General features: G+C 41.2%; 1 protein-coding gene across 6 annotated transcripts in view; it reads right to left on the bottom strand.

The window, feature by feature from the left end:
* Window positions 1-4,189: 4,189 nt before the first annotated feature.
* Window positions 4,190-19,483, bottom strand: part of pcif1 (phosphorylated CTD interacting factor 1) — a 120,072-nt gene continuing 104,778 nt past the window's right edge. For 3 of the 6 annotated variants that reach the window (XM_072556866.1, XM_072556867.1, XM_072556869.1), the window contains exons 15-16: window positions 11,453-11,628; window positions 4,190-11,153 (exon numbers count right to left, since the gene is read on the bottom strand). In XM_072556866.1, the coding sequence (XP_072412967.1) occupies window positions 10,919-11,153; window positions 11,453-11,628 (411 nt within the window). In that variant the 3' untranslated portion in view covers window positions 4,190-10,918. Of the gene's footprint in view, window positions 11,154-11,452; window positions 11,629-15,111; window positions 17,935-19,483 lie in introns of those variants that run through there. The other 3 variants (XR_011954615.1, XR_011954616.1, XM_072556868.1) reach the window with 3 other exon arrangements.

The raw sequence follows: 19,483 nt of genomic DNA, 5'->3' as shown, positions 1-19,483 counted from the left end.
TGGACTTGTTGGACTGAATGGCCTGTTCCCACACTCTAGGGATTCTAATCTTCTAATTTAACCTGTAATAGTCAAATTAGCAGCTATTATAACCAATAAACTTAGTTTTCCTGCGATGTCACTCTGCTGGGCCTTTGATATTGGGCTTTAATTTATCTTATTCGAAAAGACCTTAAGAACTATGAACCTAAAAAACCAAGCATAAAGCATCTCTTCCCATCTGTACCGAATTCTCACATTTCCAGAAAAGTCCCCTTACTCTTTACTCACTCAGGTTTTTCCTTACTCTGGATGTGATCTCTCCTTCCTGTCCTCACTGTTCTCTGCTGCTGCACTCTTCATTGAACCAGAGTTCATCTCCCAGTTTGTTGGTAATGGTTGAGTGGAGGATATGGAGGATTGTGTTGACGTGCGATTCTGCTGCTGCTGATGGCCCACAGCGCCTCATGGATGCCTTGTCTCAAGATGGTGGATCATTTAAAAATCAATCCTATTTAGCACTATGGTAGTGCCACACAACACGATGGAGGATACTCTCAATGTGAAGGCAGGACTTCATCTCCACAAGGACTGTGTTCTGACCAGTATTGCCATGAACAGACACATCTGCACCTGGCAGATTGGTAAGGATGAGGTCAAGTATATTGTTTCTCTTGTTGGTTCCCTCATCACCTGCCACAGACTCAGTCTATAGGGTATGTCCTTTCGGAACTACTCTTGGAAATAAAGATTGAATTTGCCACCCTCAGTGCTTCCTCCAAGTGCTGTTCAACATGGAGTACTGATTCATCAGCTGCGGGTAGTACGTAGCAATTAGGAGATTTCCTTGACTGTGTTTGACTTGATGCCATGAGACTTAATGGTCAATGCTGAGGACTCCCAGGGAAACTTCCTCCCAACTATATACCACAGTGTGCCACCTCCATTGGGTTTGCCCTGCCAGTGGACAGGATATTTCCAAGGATGGTGACCGTGGGGTCTAGGACTTTGTAAGTTGTGATTCTGTGTATCCAGTTCAGACTGCTGTGCACCTTATGAGACAGCTGGCTCAATCTTTTCACGAGTCCCCAGAAGTTACAGAATTAATCTTTGCAGGGTCAACAAAGAGGGGTGTACTGTTCTCACATTTGGTGCCTTGATTCATGTCAAGTTGTCCTTTCGATTTTATTTCTATTTGACTATTCTCCAGTGGTTTTATACAACTGCATGGTTCACAAGGCCATTTCAGAGGACAACTAGGAGTCAACCACACTCCTGTTGGTCTGGAGTTATATGTAGGCCACATCGGTGAGGATACAGGTTTGTTTCTCTAAAAGACATTAATCAACCCAAATTTGTTGCAACAATCTAGTTATTTCATGATCATAATTACAGGGACGAGCAGTTTTTATTCCTGACTTCGTGATTAATTGAATTTAAATTGCACCAACTGCAATGTGAATTCATAGTATTAGTCAAGTCACATTATCCTTATCTCTGGGCCAAGAGGCCTGGCTTCAAGATCCAACTACTCCAGAGTTGTGCAATAGCATCTTTGAACAAGTTGCTTACAAAAGGTCAAGTCCAGTAACATGACCGACATAGAGTTTTCCTATTTTATTCTGAATGAATTCCTGAATGCTGTGAATTGCCTGTACTAGTATCTCAATTTTGAAATTGAACATGAAAAGTTTCCAATGGCTTGAGAGTGAAATTAGAAGTGCAAATATTTTATGTATCTGATAGGTCACACCCTCTGTCCCCAAATGAGAAATTTACTTTGTGCCATTCTCTTACACAGTCATTTTCAGATAGGAGTATATTTATCTTTTGAACATCCCAATCAAACCATTCTCCACCACACTCTCAGGCAGTGCATTCCACCTGCTACATGACATCTTCTCATGTTACCTTTGCTTCTTTTACCAAACACTTTAAATCTGTCCCCTCATGTTTTTAATCTTACAGCCTATCTACACTGTCCAGACACCTCATGTTGTTAAACACCTCTTTTCTCCAAATGAAACAGTCCTAACCACTTTAATCTTTTAGGTAACTGAAGTTCCACATCCCTAGAACCATTCTCAGGAATCTTTTCTACACTTTCTTCAATGCCTTCACATCCTTCCTAAAGTCCAGCTGCCAGAACTGGGCACGGTACTCCAACTGATCTCTAACAAGTCTCTTATTAAATTTATTGTATTCTATTCCCTTCCTCATAAAGCTTTGGATACTGCAGCCTTTATTAACCCCTCTCTCTCTATCCATCCTGCCACCTTTAATGATTTAGGTATATATACACCCAAGTCCATGTGATCCAACACTTCCGAAAAGTCCCCTTTATTCAATACAGAATCCTTGTGTTCATCAAACCAGTATGTATCACCTCTCACTACTCCACATTCAACTCCATCTGCCATTTGTCCATCCGTCCCTCAAACTTGTTGATGTCCTTTCAAGATTCAACACTGCTGTCACAGTTCAGAATACTTCCAAGTTTTGCATAATCTGCAAAGTTCTAAACTGTGCAATAACTGTGATAGGTGGGTCACTTCCGAGTAACTCTGTCCATGGGCAGGAGCGTAAGACAAGGGGGCAGAAGCTTAGAGCCAGGTCCTTCAGTGGTGATGTCAGAAAGGTGTCATCAAAGAGTGGTGGGAATCCAGAAAAGTCTCCACAAAAAAAGCCGCTAAGTCTGGGAATCAAGTGACATTCTAATAACGAAGATTGATAGATTTTTGTTAGTCAAGGGCTGAAGGATTAAGGAACCAAGGTGAATAAATGGTACAGAGTAGCCATGTTCTCACGGACCAGCGTAATGGCTTTAGTGGCTGAGAGACCATCTCCTGTTCCTGTGCAGCTATTAATGCAGTAATTTATGTGCTTTCTCTGTGCTCTAATGAATTCCATAAGTAGTGTCACACAAGGTCAGGGATTGATCATCTGTGACTGTGACCATAGAAGATCCTGTGGGCTCTGAAATTAGCTGAGGGTTTCCATTGAAATCATGGGATATCGGTTTTGACTAATTTTCACTGTAATGGAGTTTGGATTGTCTTTTGGAGAATCTCAATCCCCAGCACCTCTTGATGGTGAGGATTTTGTACAATGGCCTTAGTTAAGAGTTCTGTCATTAACAGCAGGTAGATACTTTCTAATCAACCTGTTTAGAGATGCTATTACACACCCCTGGAGCAGATGGGACTTATTTTTAATCCATTCACAGGATGAGGGTGTTGTTGACTAGAGTATGGTGTTGGAAAAGCACAGCAGGTCAGGCTGCATCCGAGGAGCAGCAGAATGAGAATGAGAATCCTGATGAAGGGCTTATGCCCAAAATATCGATTGTCCTGCTCCTCGGATGCTGCCTGACCTGCTGTCCTTTTCCAGCACCACAATTTCGACTATGATCTACAGCATCTGCAGTCCTCACTTTAGGCCAGCATTTATTGCCCATCCCTAATTGCCCAGAGAGTAGTTTAAGAGACAACCACATTGCTGGGAGTCTGGAGTCACACGTAGGCCAGACCAGGTAAGAAAGGCAGTTTCCTTCCCTAAAGGACATTAGTGAATTTAAGCCTCCTGGCCTGGAGGAAGGGGCACCACCACTATGCCATAATGCTGTATAATGATTCCAAGGTGGAAGCTAAACTCAATATTTCAAGGTTTCTCCCCAGGTACGTCCCTGTTCGAATGAATCTTCCTCCCCAAAAGTGTCTGCAGAGCCTCACTGTGAAAACTATTTAGATGGGGATTCTATACAACTCCAGAAGCTTCCCATAGAGGATCAGATGGATTGTACAAATCTAACATCATCGGAGTTTTCTTCACTTACCATGGACCTACCGTTGCTAGCCACAGGCTGCAGGCATAGGAAACTGGTAAAATGTGAACTGTCAATCAGAGGCAAAATAATGCGAGACAACTGATCTTCAACACACAGTGACCCTGAGAACGGAACTCCAGCACAGAGTGGTCCTGGAAACTGGAGTAATTCTCAAAGATGAAACCCAGCACAGAGTGATTTCCAGAGTTGAACTCCTGCAAACCGAATCGCAACACAGAGTGGCCCTGGAGCTGGGTGAGCTCACAGCTGAACTGTACATATTATCAGTGTTTCTCATACATTGGCAAACTATTTGGTTCCAGTGAGATGCGTTAACGGCCCTGAATTATTTTTGTCGTTCTCCATTTCAAAGAAATAAGACAATTCTAATCTGAGTACATTTTTAATTCCGGTCTTGAAATTTTCCTTCCATAAGTAAAGAGCTTGAAACCAACATGGGAATCTGATCTGTATGTGTTACTTAGAAAAACTGGATCATTGGACATGACTTTACAAAGTAGATCAATTAGATGTGGGTTCACATGACATTCACTAGTGTTAATAGAAAACAAGAGGCCTGGTGTACTGCCAGGATTGCACTGTGTGACAATATCTCAGTATGATCCCAAATCTGACCACAAAGCACCATCAATCTATTTACCAGTTAGGCAGCACATATACTTAAATCTGTACTTCTTAAAATACAATTTAAAAAGAGTAACAAAATAAATACAAAAATAAACACTACAGGTAAAACAGGTGAGGAGAGGCCATGGTTGAACTGAGTCTTTCACTATCTGACCACTACAATCCCACACAGTCTGACCACATGCAATTAAGTTGGGATTCAGAAGCATAGAGTTAGTGTTGGGTATTACTGCTGTGATACTACCTCACTCCAGGACTGGGAGATCCTGAACACTCCGTAGACACTGCCTCACTCTTGGAGTGGGTGTTCCTCATCATTGTCTAACTCCAGGGCTAGGGGATTCCCATCACTGTCTCATTCCAGGACTGGGAGATCCCAATCACTGCCTCACTCCAGGACTGGGAGATTCCCATCACTGCCTCACTCCAGGAGTAGGAGATTCCCATCACTGCCTCACTCCAGGACTGGGAGATTCCCAATCACTGTCTCACGCCAGGACTGGGAGATTCCCAACCACCGCCTCTTTCCAAGATTTGGGAGACTCCCAATCACTGCCTCACTCCAGGACTAGGAGATTCCCAATCACTGCTCCACTCCAGGACTGGGAGATTCCAATCATTGCCTCACTCCAGGACTGGGAGATTTCATTCACTGCGTCACTCCAGGACTAGGAGATTCCCAAACACTGCATCACTCCAGGAATGGGAAATTCCCAATCACTGCCTCACGCCAGGACTGGGAGATTCCCAATCACTGCCTCACTCCAGGAATGGGAAATTCCCAATCACTGCCTCACGCCAGGATTGGGAAATTCCCAATCACTGCCTCACTCCAGGATTGGGAAATTTCCAATCATTGCCTCACTCCAGGATTGGGAGACGCCAAATCACTGCCTTACTCCAGGATTGGGAGATCCCAATCACTGCCTCACTCCAGGACTAGGAGATTCCCAATCACTGTGTCACTCCAGGACTGGGAGATTCCCAATCACTCCCTCACTCCAGGATTGGGAGATTCCAATCCTGTCTCACTCCAGGACTGGGAGGTTTCCAATCAATGTGTCACTCCAGGAATAGGAGATTCCCAATCACTGCCTGACTCCAGGACTAGGAGATTCCCAATCACTGTGTCATTCCAGGACTGGGAGATTCCCAATCACTGCCTCCCTCCAGGATTGGGAGATCGCAATCACTGCCTCAATCCAGGACAAGGAGATCTCAATCACTGCCTCACTCCAGGACTAGGAGATTCCCAATCACTGCCTCACTCCAGGAATGGTAGATTCCCATCACTGCTTCACTCCAGTACTGGGAGACTCCCAATCACTGCCTCACTCCAGGACTAGGAGGTTCCCAATCACTGCCTCCCTCCAGGATTGGGAGATCGCAATCACTGCCTCACTCCAGGACTGGGAGATCCCAATCACTGCCTCACTCCAGGACTGGGAGATCTCAATCACTGCCTCACTCCAGAATTTGGAGATCCTGATTATTCTGTACACACTACCACAGTGCAGGACTGCGCAATCCCAATCACAACGTCCAACCTCAGGGTTAGGCAAAACATGACTGCACAGGCTCAGTTCAACCTCAGGTCTGCATTATCTCTATTTCGATGCATGCTCAGTAATAAGTGTGATTCCGAGATACACAAAAACATTGAGATATATGCCGTCAGTGCAAGGTTGTAGCCATTACAACTTCAGAAATGCTCTGGAGGCTGTATCCCTTTTGGAACTTCACATAAAACCAGAAAGAATTTGAAGACAAAACCCAACAGCATGTGCACACAGTGAAGGTCTTGGTAAGCAGACAATGTCACTCATCAACAATTATCCAAACAGCCTCACATCCTGAGCCAAACCAGTCAGGGGCAGAAGATAGAGAGTCAGGGATTGCTGACAAGATAAAGTTAGGTGGAAAAGTAAGCTGCAATGAGATAGACAGGTTGGATGAGTGGATAAAAGCATGGCAGATGGAGTATAATGTGACACTGCCAAGTTTGGAAAGACAGTTGAAAAATGCAGTCTTCACTGAATGATGAGATGCTGGTAAAGTCTTGCATTCAGGTGAAGAAATGGACTTGTAGAGGTATCACAGAAAGTTAACAGTGAGCATAAAAAAGACCAGAAAAGACCAAAAACAGGTAACCAAAAAGAACACAAGGCTGGGAGAGACTCTAAAACTGAGTATTTGCAGAGGAAACTTCAGAACACAGTGACTATTCAGAACACAATGAAAGGAGACTGTGAGGAGCATTGAGAACTGAGAATGCAGTGACAGCATTAAGAACACACTGACTGCAGTGAGAATTAAGAACACAGTGAAAAGAGTGAAGCTTGAAGTTCAGGGACACTCTAGAAGCCAGTGAGAACAATGGAGACCCAAGAACAGTGAGAACAATAGAGACTCAGGAACAGTAAGAGTGTGAAGACTTAGTTACAGTGAGAGAGTGGAAACTCAGGACCACATTGGGAGCAGCAGAGACTCTCAAAAACAATAAGAATATTGGAGAGCTGAGAATAGTGAGAGCAGAAGAGACTCGAACATCATAGTGTGGAAAAAGACTTGAGAACAAGAGTAATAGTGAAAACACAGCAAAAAAAGTGGAAATTCAAGGATACAGTGCGAGTTGCACTAAGAACACTTGAGAACGTGGTAAGAGCAGTGGTAATTCAATAATACAGTGAGGGCAGTGGAGACTTGAAACACAATGAGAGCAGATGTAAGAAAACAGCAAGAAGAAGGCAGCCCTAAGAGCACAACAGAAATAGAAGACGTAAAAACAGAATGAGAGCAGTGGAAACTAGAAAACCCAACGAAAACAATGGAAACTCAAGACCACTGACAGCAGTGGAGACTTGCGAACTCAGTGAGAACAGTAAAGACTCAAGAATACATTGACAGCAGTGAACTCAAGAACACAGGGGAAAGAGCAAAGACCTGAACTCAGTGAGAGAAGCAGGAACCTGAAAACATATGACGGATAAGTCACAAAGTGATATCACTGAACATAGACTGAGATGGGGCACATAACGATTACCTTTTTACATAGTTTGGATAGAGAGGACCAGGACATGTTGGTATTTAGATGGACATATACATGAATTACTGAACGTCAGTAGGTAAACACAGCAAGAAATTTGGATTGTAAATGGTATGTTATCCCTTAATACAAACGAATTGGACTGTTAATGCGAAGAAGACTTACTGCAATTACACGAGACCACTGTGTACTTGGGGGTCTCCTTGGAGACAATGTAATCGTTACGATACTGATTCTGGAGTTGAGATTTCCTATGAGGAAAGATTTATAGGTAGGGACTTAATTCTCAGGAGTTTATCAGAAAAGATGATCACATTGAAACATAATTCTTAAAGAGCTTGAGAAGATAATTGCTGAAAGAAGGTTGCTCCTGTTTGGGGAGTCAAAAACGAGGGGCCACTGTTAGAGAATTAGTTGAGATGGAATTTATGGATGGATTTGGAATTTAAAATTATTGGAATTTCTGACGATGAAGTGGGCATCCTGGTGCAAGTTCAATAATGGAAAATCCCATTTAAGGACACAGTGAGGCCTAAGACATCAACCTATTGAGATACCAAAGGTAAGAGCTGGAATCTGTTAGAGACATGAGGAAGCAAACAAAGTGATTCAGCTGCTGTGATGTGTCAGTAACCAGAAGTGATCTGCAGGAAGACAATAATGGAGTGACTGCACACAAATCAGCAGGAAACTAGATAAAGACAAGATAGGTTTGAATGGTGAGTACAAGATGCCTTTTGAACAGCACTCAATGCACTGGTTGTAGCATAAGTCACTGACATCACAGAAAGAGATAACTATTAGAAAAAGATAAACAAACTTATGAGACAATAGACTGGAAAGAAAACTTTTAGAACATTAGAAAGAAAGCAAACAATGTGGTTTGAGAAGGTTTTCTGGGTTATAATGTGTGTGTTTAGATACATATATATATATATGTATATATACATACAGGTTGGTTTTAAGGAAAGCTATGATTGCTGCAATGTTCTCAAACATTGGGACACGTGTTAATTGGCTAATGGTAGAATAACCAGTGTGAGGGTGAGAATAGGGCCCTTATGCAGCTATTGGACACAATCAAACATCTCAACAGGCCCAAGGATTGGTGGAGACTCTGCATAAAGATTTCAGACAGGTGGGTGAGTGAGTGGGTAATTGGTGAGAAGGTACCTGCTGGGTTTAAGGAGCCCCTCCTCCTTTAGATCTACTATAGGGGAGTGTAAACTCCAGTCCATAGAGTCAGAAAGAGAACTATCTCCATCTTTGGGAATTTTCATCTTTACACTGAACAGCAAAGCAAGGGAACTAACATGAAACCATAGCCACTCCAGGCAGGGCACCAGCAGAATGAATGTAGATTGGGTCTCTGTTTAGACCGAGTGTAACTGTAGGGTACACATCAGGCTTTACAAATGAGTTTAAGGGCGTCCCACACTTCAGACCCTGACTGATGGAGTTTGTTACCAAAACCCTAAACTACGTTCTGAGGAATACGTGGTTGTTATCTCATAAATACAAATTACAATAGAATACAAACTAACCAAAGTGTTTCTTTGTATGGTTGATGGAACAAAAGCGATAGGGTGACAAGATAATCTCACGCAACACAATGGCAATTCTACAATAAAGTTATAGTGAACCACAGTTTACACTAACAGATTGGATGTGTGTTGGCATTGAAAATTATATTCCATAACTTAGTCATGAACGATGCTATAAAGCCAACACAAAATACTGTGAATGCTGGATATGTGAAAAAAATGGCAAATAAGCAGCATCTATGGGGAAAGGAACAGAGTTAATATTTCAGGTATATGACCCTTCATTGGTTCATACATTTTCCAGTTCTGACAAAGGGCTACAGACCTGAAACATCAACTCTACTTCTATCTCAACAAATGCTGCCCGAACTGCTAAGCATTTCCAGCATTTTGTGTATATAATATTCTTTTAAAGAATTTCATTGCAGCACAGTCAACTCTTCATCATCAAGTCTGACAATCCCTTTTGGCAGATACATTAACAAACATTAACTACAAGCACACTCAGACCTTCATTTTGCACAGTTGCTGTTTGAAAGCTTTGTAATAAGAAGCTGCTTATCAAACCTATGAGGTTCTGTGGACTCCGTAAGTTAGAAATAATCTCAACGTGATGTTGTGAATTGATAAAACGGTCAAGAAGTTGCTTGGATGACAGCCTTGCCCAGATAAGCCAGATCTCCATGTCTGACAGCAAGAGTTCTGTGCTCAGTCTGCAGCACAACACTGGACCATTACTCACAATTCTGAGCCCAGCTGACCCCATCAAGAGGTGCCTCGTGAACTGAGCACTGTCAGCAATCAGTGCTGCACGACCATTTTGACAACAGTTTCTCTTCGCAGTCTGTCAGCGTGGCAACAATCAAAAACCCAAAGTCCTGGAAATCAATCCTTGCAGGTGTAAGTACACTCTCATTTCCTTTATCACAGGGCAACTTATTGAGCTATACTTCCCAAGTGAAGCAACCATGTATTTAACACTTTTCCGGCTGGCCTGGCTGAGAACAGTACTGAATCCTAGTTATTCTGTAATGATCACTGAAAGTTCATTGCTGGCAGAGGGATTTCATTTAGCCCACTCAAATGCCTGGCCTCCACAGTTTGCTGCACAGTTAACAGACCTTATTATTGAAATCATCAATGAAGCTAACCACATAGACAAGAATCTGGGTGCTGAACAAATCCCAAATCTGACTGAAGACAGCTCAGAAGGAGCCCATGCCCCCTATTCTCCACAGAGAGCTCATCTCTGTTATTCCATCTCCCTGTTTTTTTCATGTAACAGGAGGTCATCTAACACCCCTGTGCCAGAGAAGGGTTAAATGCAAGGGCTGCACTGGATGCTGTACATTCAAATGTTCAGTGCGTGAAGCTCCTTTGAACAATTTGGAGATACAGTCTACACAGGTCAACAAGAAGCAACACTTCTTCCACCAATCAATTCCTATCCATCAGTTTGTACACTTACACTTAATTCTTTGCATTGAAAAGAAATTCCTGTGTTAAAATGGAAAATGTCTGCAGCCACTATTCGCAAAGTTTAAAAAAATATTAGGCAGAATTGCATAATCTCAAAAAAATAAGAAAGCTGATAAAACTGACATGGTATTCTGTTACGAAATGTTTCCATAGAATATATTACAGACATATTCTGCTTCTCTCCCCTAAACACTTCAGTAAAAGAAAAATAACAAACAGAAACATTAAGAACCCAGAACTCTGAGTCTGTTTTGAAAGACACTGTACATTATATACATTTTCTTGCTGGTGACAACAATGGTTTGCAGCTTGTATCAAGTCCACCTGTTTAAAATCACACACACAGTACTAACTGCTCTGTGCGACCTCTAACTTGCAAACACATTTAGTCTCAGTTCAGTGACGCACAGTGTTGCTGCTTTGGTCCCGACCCTGTTCCTGGTCTTTCTCGCCAGTTGACAATGAGGATGACGAGGATGAGGAGGAGGATGAAGACGACTTTCCTGTCAATTTGAAGGCTGCCATCAGTTGCTGGACCCGATCAGGCATGGGCTCCCATTTTGTAAAGCCAGCATCATTCTGCAGGAAGATGAGAGCTGTAGAATGCACAGCTTTATAGTAGATATCCTCCCTGCAAATGAACAAAATATGGTTTGAGCTCTCACCTCAAATCAGCTTCTTCATAATAAACAGCTTCCCATCTATAATTACCCCCTACCCGTGACTTTCCCCAACCCTGTGACACACCCTCCCACCCAGTGATACACGCTCCCACCCAGTGACTTCCCCAATCTGTGAAACACACCCTGTCACTATGACGCCACCCCCTCTGTAACTCCCCACCCTCAGCCCACAGAAGATCGATGCAGCTTATCAATCAGATATACATACATCAGTTAAGCCATGACCTGGTGATGCGGTAAGTCTTACTTTTTGCAGATGTGCTGTGACCCACTCCTGTACTCATGCTCATAGGCTGGTACTATGATTTGATGCCGTTTAAACTTGCTCTCCTCCATTCGGACCAGAGCTGGTGTTGGAGGATTCCTCCATTCAGGGATGAACACTATGAATGAAAGTGGCTCACTTGAATTTCCCAATAGTTCCTGTGTGAAAACAAATCCATAAATCTAGGTTAACAGAGATCAGACAAGTTTAATGGTTTTCTCAATGACTTCAACCTGTCAAACCCACCCTCACACCAGACCCATCTATCTCTCTAACTACCTTCACAATAGATCCCACTACTTCTGGGTGAAATCTTTTTCCTCATCACCCCTCCAATCTTTCTACCAACCTCTTTAAATTTATGCAGGCTAGTACTGAGCGCACACTGCTGGCGTAAAGTGCTCCTCCTACCCACTTTATCCAAAATTTTGTGCACTTCAATCAAATTACGTCTCAGTCTCTGTTCCAAGGGGAACAATCCCAGTTGATGCAACTGTTCCTCATAGCTTCAGTTCTCCTGTCCTGGAAACCTGCTTGTAAATTTCCTCTGGACCCTGGCAATAGTAACAATTTACACAATTCCTACATTACCTCGCTATATATTTATATTCTATACCTTGGCTAAGAAAGCAAAGAATTCTATGCGAATAAGCACAAAGCATCACAGATGCTGGAAATCTGAACCAAACTTACAAAGTGCTGGAGAAACTCAACAGGTCTGGCAGCAGAGAGAAAACAGAGTTAATGTTTCAAATCCTGTGACCCTTTCTCAGACTAAGTTCTGACAAAGGACTACTGAACTAGAAACACTCACTGTTTTCTCTCTACAGATGCTGCCAGGCCTGCTATGTTTCTCCAGAACACTGTTTTTGTACAAGAATTCCATATAACTTCTTAACTGCTGTATCAACCTGACCAGCTACTTTCTATGACCTGTGAACACGTACTCCAAGATCTCTCGGTATTCTCCCATTAATCAAGGATTCATTTGCCTTGTTCATGTCCACAAAGTCATCACCTCCAACTTCGTGGATCAAATTCCATTTCTAGCCACCAGACCAGTTCACTGACATCTTCCTGCAGTCTACAACTATTCCTCTCAATATCAATAATACAGCTAATGTTTTGTGTAAACTGCAAGCTTCTTGATCATGCTCCATTGTTTAATCTATACCATTAATGAATACCACACAAAGCAGGAGACCAAGTATTGAGCCCTGCGGAATGCCACTAGAAGCAGTCTTCCAGTTGCAAGAACACTTGGCAACCATTACTCTGTCCTGCTACTGGGCCAATTTAATACATAGATACCTGTGGATCCCATGGGTATACTTTTTTAAATCCAGTCTGCCATTTGGGACCTTGGTACCCCATCTTCTCCCCGTTACCGTGCATATCAACCTTTTTCAGATAATAATCCAATTCCCTCTTGAATGCATCGATAGAACCTTGCATCCACCATAATCTCAGGCAGTGAGTTCCAGATCCCAATCACTCAATATATATATACAAGTTTCTCCTTGTGACTCCATTGCTACTTTTGCCAATTAGCTTAAATCAATGTCCTCTGATTCTTGATCCCTCCATCAATAGGAAGCTATTTCCTGAAAATTCTGCCTAGGCCCCTCAGGATTTTGAACACATATATCAAATCTCCAGTCAACCTTCTATTCTCCAAGGATAACAGTCCCAACTTCTCCAATCTACCCATGTGGCTAAAGTTCCTAATCTCTGGAACAATTCTTGTCAACCTCTCCTGCATGCTCTCTCTTGCCTTCACATATTTCCTAAAGTGTTTTGGGGAACTGGGCAAGTATTTCAGATAAGACTGAGCTAGTGTTTAAACATAGTTTTCATAATCTCTTTGTCCTTTACTCTTAACATCTATTAATAAAGGATACTATATGCTTTCTCTCTATTCATATTCTCTATATATTCACATTCTCATCATATCCCTCAGCATCAGCTACTAATCTTCATCATCTATATGATCAGAAATCCCTCAAAATTAAGTCCACTACTTTACAGCCCACACAGTACAATGCAAAGCTAACAGCTACCATTTTATGAATGTTTTGTCACAGTAAACAATCAGAAATCTTCTAATATTTTTCCACAAAGTTACTTATTTCCCAAAGAAACAAGTTCAACCTTCAAAACCTCACTCCAATTCCTCATCTGAGAAAATATGCCTTTTCTTCAAACTGTGTCACGTGTATTGTGCATGTGAGAGAGTGGTTTGGGGGTAATATCACTGGACAAGAAAACCAAGCAACAAGTGGCACTGGAATCCATGAAGTCTACTAGCATTAACTCAAACATGGGCAAGGAAATTGATTAGCAACCACCCACAACTACTCCCCTGCCCACCCCTCAACTGATGATGCAGTACTCCTCCATTATGAACACCATATCGGAGAAGCATGAGGGTTAAGCATTTTGGAAAGTGTATCTTCAACAAGAGGGAATCTTTACCCATGACATCTATGGACATTACGATCACTGAATCCCCACTACATTACATCCTTGGGGTTACCATTGACTAGAAACTGAACTAACAGCACTGCGCGTTTAACAACTTTTTTATTCATTCATGGGATGTGTGCATCACTGGCTGGACCTGCATTTACTACTCATCCCTAATTGTTCAGAGAGCAGTCAACCATTGCTGTGGGTCTAGAGTCACATGTAGGCCAGACCAAGTAAGGATGACAGATACCTTCCCTAAAGGGCATATTTGAACCAGATGTTTTTTTTTCCAACAATTGGCAACAGTTTCATAATCATCATTAGACTCTTGGATTCAAATTTCACCATCTGCCATGGCAGGGTTTGAACCCAGATTCCCAGAACATTACCTTGGTCTCTGGTTTCATAGTTTAGGCCATTGTCTCCCCTACAGCACATGAACTGAAGTGGTTCAAGAAAGCAGCTGAGCACATTTCCTTCTCAAAAGGGAATTAGGAACAGGCAATAAGTGCTGGTCTAGCCAATGACACCTACATCCCGTGAATGAATAAATAAAAACTACCTACACTACAGTTAATCAACTTTCCATTTCTATTTGTACCAAACCTATCCACATTGCAGATTTATTGACTGATTTCAGCCAAATTATTTCTCAATTCAACTCAACATGAGGTTAAATCTGGAAAACACACAAGTTTCTATTGAATAATGAATGGATCAAAGAGAGCCTAATGGCTAATCTCACACGTTGGATGATGTGGTTATTTTGATTTCAGCTCATCCTGGACAGAGAGAGCCAGTGAAGGGGTCAGGAAATTGGACTTTAGCTCCCTGTTCAGTTAAGAAGGAAAACCATCTCGAACTTCTAGTAATCCGGAAATAGATGTCTGCTACAGTAAAGAGAGCTCTCTCTCTCTCTCTCTCTCTCTCTCTCCAAGTTTGGAATCAACTAATTTCAGCAGTAAACGGGGATCAAGTGGTATGTTTTATTATTTTATATGTTCTGAGGAATTTTCAAAAATACACTGAAATTCAGTGTAAATATTATCCTATTTGTTCATGTTACGTGTGAAATCAAACATTTTATTGGAATGAAGTCAGCATCCCAGAGGTTTTTAATGAACTTGAGTCCAAGATATTTCTTAGCTTTACCTCAAAACCGGTCTGCTTACCGCCCTTATCTCTGGTACAAGTCAGGATGTAATCAGAGGATGCTCGATTTCAAAGTGGATCAAGGTCAGCTGACATTAGCTGTGTTGCAAGCAAGAAAGGATCTTTGCGATGCATGGAAAAGAGGCCTTTCACCATCCAAAGAGACAAAGCAGGGATACAGATTGTAATCTTTCCTCCATTTGCATGAGTATGACACCCTGGTTGCTAGGTGACAGGGAAGAGATAGCAATCGCCAAATGAAGACAGTCACTCATCATCTGCACTATCTTCCGAATTATATATTCGTGATGTATAAAGGTTGGTGAAAATCGCCAACATGGACTTCAGGATAAGTAGTAACAGGTAATGTTCAAAATAGATTCATCATAAAAATCTATAAATCAGTTCATAATCTAAGAGTGCAGTGTTTGATATGGGGCTTCCTCAGTAGATGGGGTTGTACACTGGAGGTAGTATGTTCAACGGTAATATTGAATGGCACGTAAGATTTTCCAACACACTTGTCTGAGATCTAACTTCAGTCTTCTTCAGATTGATGACGGTACCTTAGGTAGCACATATACATTGATGATTTTTATGTCTCCAATTTCACAGTGGCTACACAGATTTTGTTTGATGATCAGTGTGGTGACTGCATGCGCACAACTTTCCGTGTTCCATATCCATTACGGATAAGGGCTGTTGCACTATAAATATGAACCATTCTAAGCATCTTCAAAAAGGTCTCCTTTAAATATACCCAAATTACACATCATCTCATTTCCTGTCGAAAACCTTCGGCTAGTGAGCTACATCTTGCTTCAGGCTGTCTAGCGCAATCAGTGATTTTCTGCTGCCGGTTCCAAGTCACAAGCATGAAGGCTGCTCACACCAGTTGAGATGGCACATTACTTCAGATTGGTCTTTCGGAAATCCTTTTATCTTTTGAACGGATTTTCACAAAAGCATTTACAGCCTTCACCTTCTTTGGTATTTCGCATCATTTATTTGGGCTCAGTGACCAGCCCATCATGGCTGTCAATTTACTATCACTGTCTCCGCTTGGCATTTATGATCTTACTCAATGTAATTCTGGACTGTGGTCTAAGTCTCACTGCCTTTCTGGGGTGAAGATGACAGACTTTCTAAGTTTGGTGATTGCTTGTGCTCTAACTATCGCAAATATGTCGTAAGATACCAAATGATTGCCTCTAGACCTTAACTTCTTCTAACATTTTAATAGTCTTTTAATTGCGCTACCACACACGGAACCTTCCAATGACACTACCAGGTGTAATAAAAATCTATGCATCACTTCATAATCTAAGAATGCAGTGTGTGATATGGTGTTTCATCAGCAGATGGCCCTGTCAATTGCAGGTAGTATGTTCAATGGCAATATTGAATGGCACATAAGGTTTCCAGCAACTTGCCTCAGATCTAACTTCTGTCTTCTTCAGATTCATGACGGTACCAAATTTCTTATGAATGTCTAAAAAATACTTGAAGGTCCTCTTTTGTGTGTGTGCCCACTGCACAATCAATAGGTAGGAAGAACTCCTAAGCAATTCTTTTCAGAAGAATGAGTTTTTGATCATAGATGGTGGAAATTGTACATATGCCATTCAATCTGAAACAATCACTCCTCTATTCAGTTTGCTCCTGGAATAAGCAAGCATGGAAACAAACCAAGTAGGATGGGAGCTCAAATGCAACTCTATTTAACTCCGTTGCAGACAGGAAAGATTCTGGACATCATGGAACTGTTGGGTCATCAGATTAACCCGTTCGAGTCAGCCAACGCTGACCAGAAGTTTGCAGAGGCCCTCTCTGTTGACTGTGTCAAATATTTTTGTAAGATCAGCAAAGATATGGCAAAGGTCCAGTGATTTATTTGCAACCTTTCTTGAAGTTGTCTCACGGTGAAGACCATATCAGTATTTTCTTTGCTTTTCCACAATCCACACTTGCTTGTCAGGCAATAATTTCTCAGCTAAATGCTTGATGTTTAAAAAGGTCCTAGCAAAACTGTTCCCTCCGATGACAAGAAAGGAAATTTCTCTATGATTTTTACAAAGATACCTATTGCTCCTGTGTATGAATAAATGGATAACCCATGATTTTTTAAAACTGCAAATGATCAAAGATTGAGTTGGTTGGTGTCCTCCTGCTTGATATGTCTCCGCAATCACAGCATTTGAACCAGATACTACTGATGAGTTTTATTGCTTTAATGATCTCAAGCAAAAAGAGCTTTTACAGCAACAGATATGACCAACAGACTAGATTTATGATTTATTTTCTTTGCAAGATGTCTGGTTAAGTAGACTCTTAAAATGTCCAGCTACCCAAAATGTAGCTATGTCAGTTAATACGGTATGACCAACAACACTAATGAGAGACTGGCATCTTCAGTCAGGAGGCTACAGGTGGTTCGCAACATCTCATAGAGGCATTTCATATCATGTGTCAACAATCATCTGGATATCCTCTGCTTTCTTCAAGGTCATTATGTTTATTGTTCTACGCAGCTTTCTTTGCCTTTGATGACATATCTTCCAACTATGTTTGATGAAGGCTCTATGTTCCACAGAATAATTCATGGTCTCCTTGTTGCTCTGATCAAGTCAATCACGTTGTTTTCTGGGTTTTGGTTCTGACGCCTTAACTAGCTCCAAAGGTATCCCTGAAGTTTTTTTCCAGTCCATTTCAAAATCATTAGAAGTTGTGTTGATAATGCTGACATGATTTTTCAGAGATCCATGGAAATGATCTCACCCTCCAGTATTTAATCTGGTAGTCAGTCGATTGTTTTCATCCTATAGTCTTCAAAACAGCGCCATCTAGAGTGCAAGTACGAGCAAATAAGTCTGTAGATCATTTAAATCTTGACTCCCTTTATGAATCAAGCCATAATCTTAGACTACGTATTTGTCTACCAGAGAGATGAAATCAGGCATCAATATTAGAGTATTGAATTATTTTAATTTGATATATGGTATGATTGCACTATGGCATTGGAAGTAACTTTACATCATCATAGAAAACCACATCATCAGTGAGAATGATTAATAACCTCTACCTTTTCACAGTGCAAATTAAAAAGTGCAAAGAACATCTTAACTATGTACAGCAACTCGAATGTCGTTATTCCGTCCAGTTTCTAATCCATAAATTAACACTATAACATTTTACAGTATTGGTGTATCATTTTGCAGTTATGTTACTGACCTATGATTTAGAAATTATTGTGTTGGGACATCAAACAATTGTTCTATTTGCAATATTATTTTATGGTTTCTCTATCAGCATTTAGTTATACACCTTGAAATGTAACTTTGGTTATTGTTTCAATTTATGGATCTGGGATTGAGCTATAATGGGGTTCACGCAGTGATGTTGTGGGAGGTTTGGGGTGCTGTCTCAGGTGGCAATGTAGAAGTTCAGGTTGTGTGCTTTTTTTTATTCATTCATGGGATGAGGGGTCACTGGCTAGGCCAGCATTTATTGCCCATCCCTAATTGCCCAGGGGCAGTTAAGAGTCAACCACATTGCTGTGGATCTTAAGTCACACATAGGTCAGACCAGGTAAGGACGAAACATGATGCTGAGAAAACTGAGGACTTGAAAGAGGATTTTATGGACTGTACTATTTAAAGATTTCAGACTTTCTGTATTTTGCTCCAAATTGTGTGGCTAAATCGGATCCTCACTTCTTGTTTCTTCCTATTAGATAGATGAATAAACAATGTAAATACCCAATGGGAGTGCATGTAGCTATTCCTCAAAGAGTTGAACAAGTTTGAAAATTGATTGAGTGACTAAAAATGAAACAGACATAGAAGAGACACTGAAAGTGTGAATACTTCTATGATCATAATGGTGCGAAGTAGGTTTGAATGTAAAACTAATGGCTTAAATAAATATTATATATTTGTTTTCTACGCTGAAATATGACAAGTGGAGTCAAATGTTAAGGAACAGTATTTAGTCTTAGAGACAGTCAACTTTCCACACTCTGAACAAAGCAATAAGTGGAAAGCATCCAATGTCACAATACACTAGAAAAAAAGCATCTGCCCTAATGGATGACATTAGTCATTATTTTCATTTTGGTTAAACAATTGTCAAACAATTTATTCAAAACTAAATTTCCAATGTTGATTTGGTAAGAGTGGATTTTTGTTTTAATCAGCCTGTTCATTGCTGTTATTACATGCCTCTGAAGCAGGTGGGACCCATACCTTTTGGCTCAGAGATAGGGACACTGTCACCAAACCGTGTGTAGAAGGATGCATTCGAATGCATCTGAAAAATCTGAGTATGAAAACTACCCCTTTCATGAAAAAGAGGCTATTCTGCTTAACTAAGAGTCTGCTAATTATTGCGATG

This window comes from Chiloscyllium punctatum, chromosome 37, assembly GCF_047496795.1.
Source record: "Chiloscyllium punctatum isolate Juve2018m chromosome 37, sChiPun1.3, whole genome shotgun sequence".
Lineage (NCBI taxonomy): Eukaryota > Metazoa > Chordata > Chondrichthyes > Orectolobiformes > Hemiscylliidae > Chiloscyllium > Chiloscyllium punctatum.
Note: the sequence above shows the minus strand (reverse complement) of the source record. Positions and strands in the feature narration are given on the sequence as shown.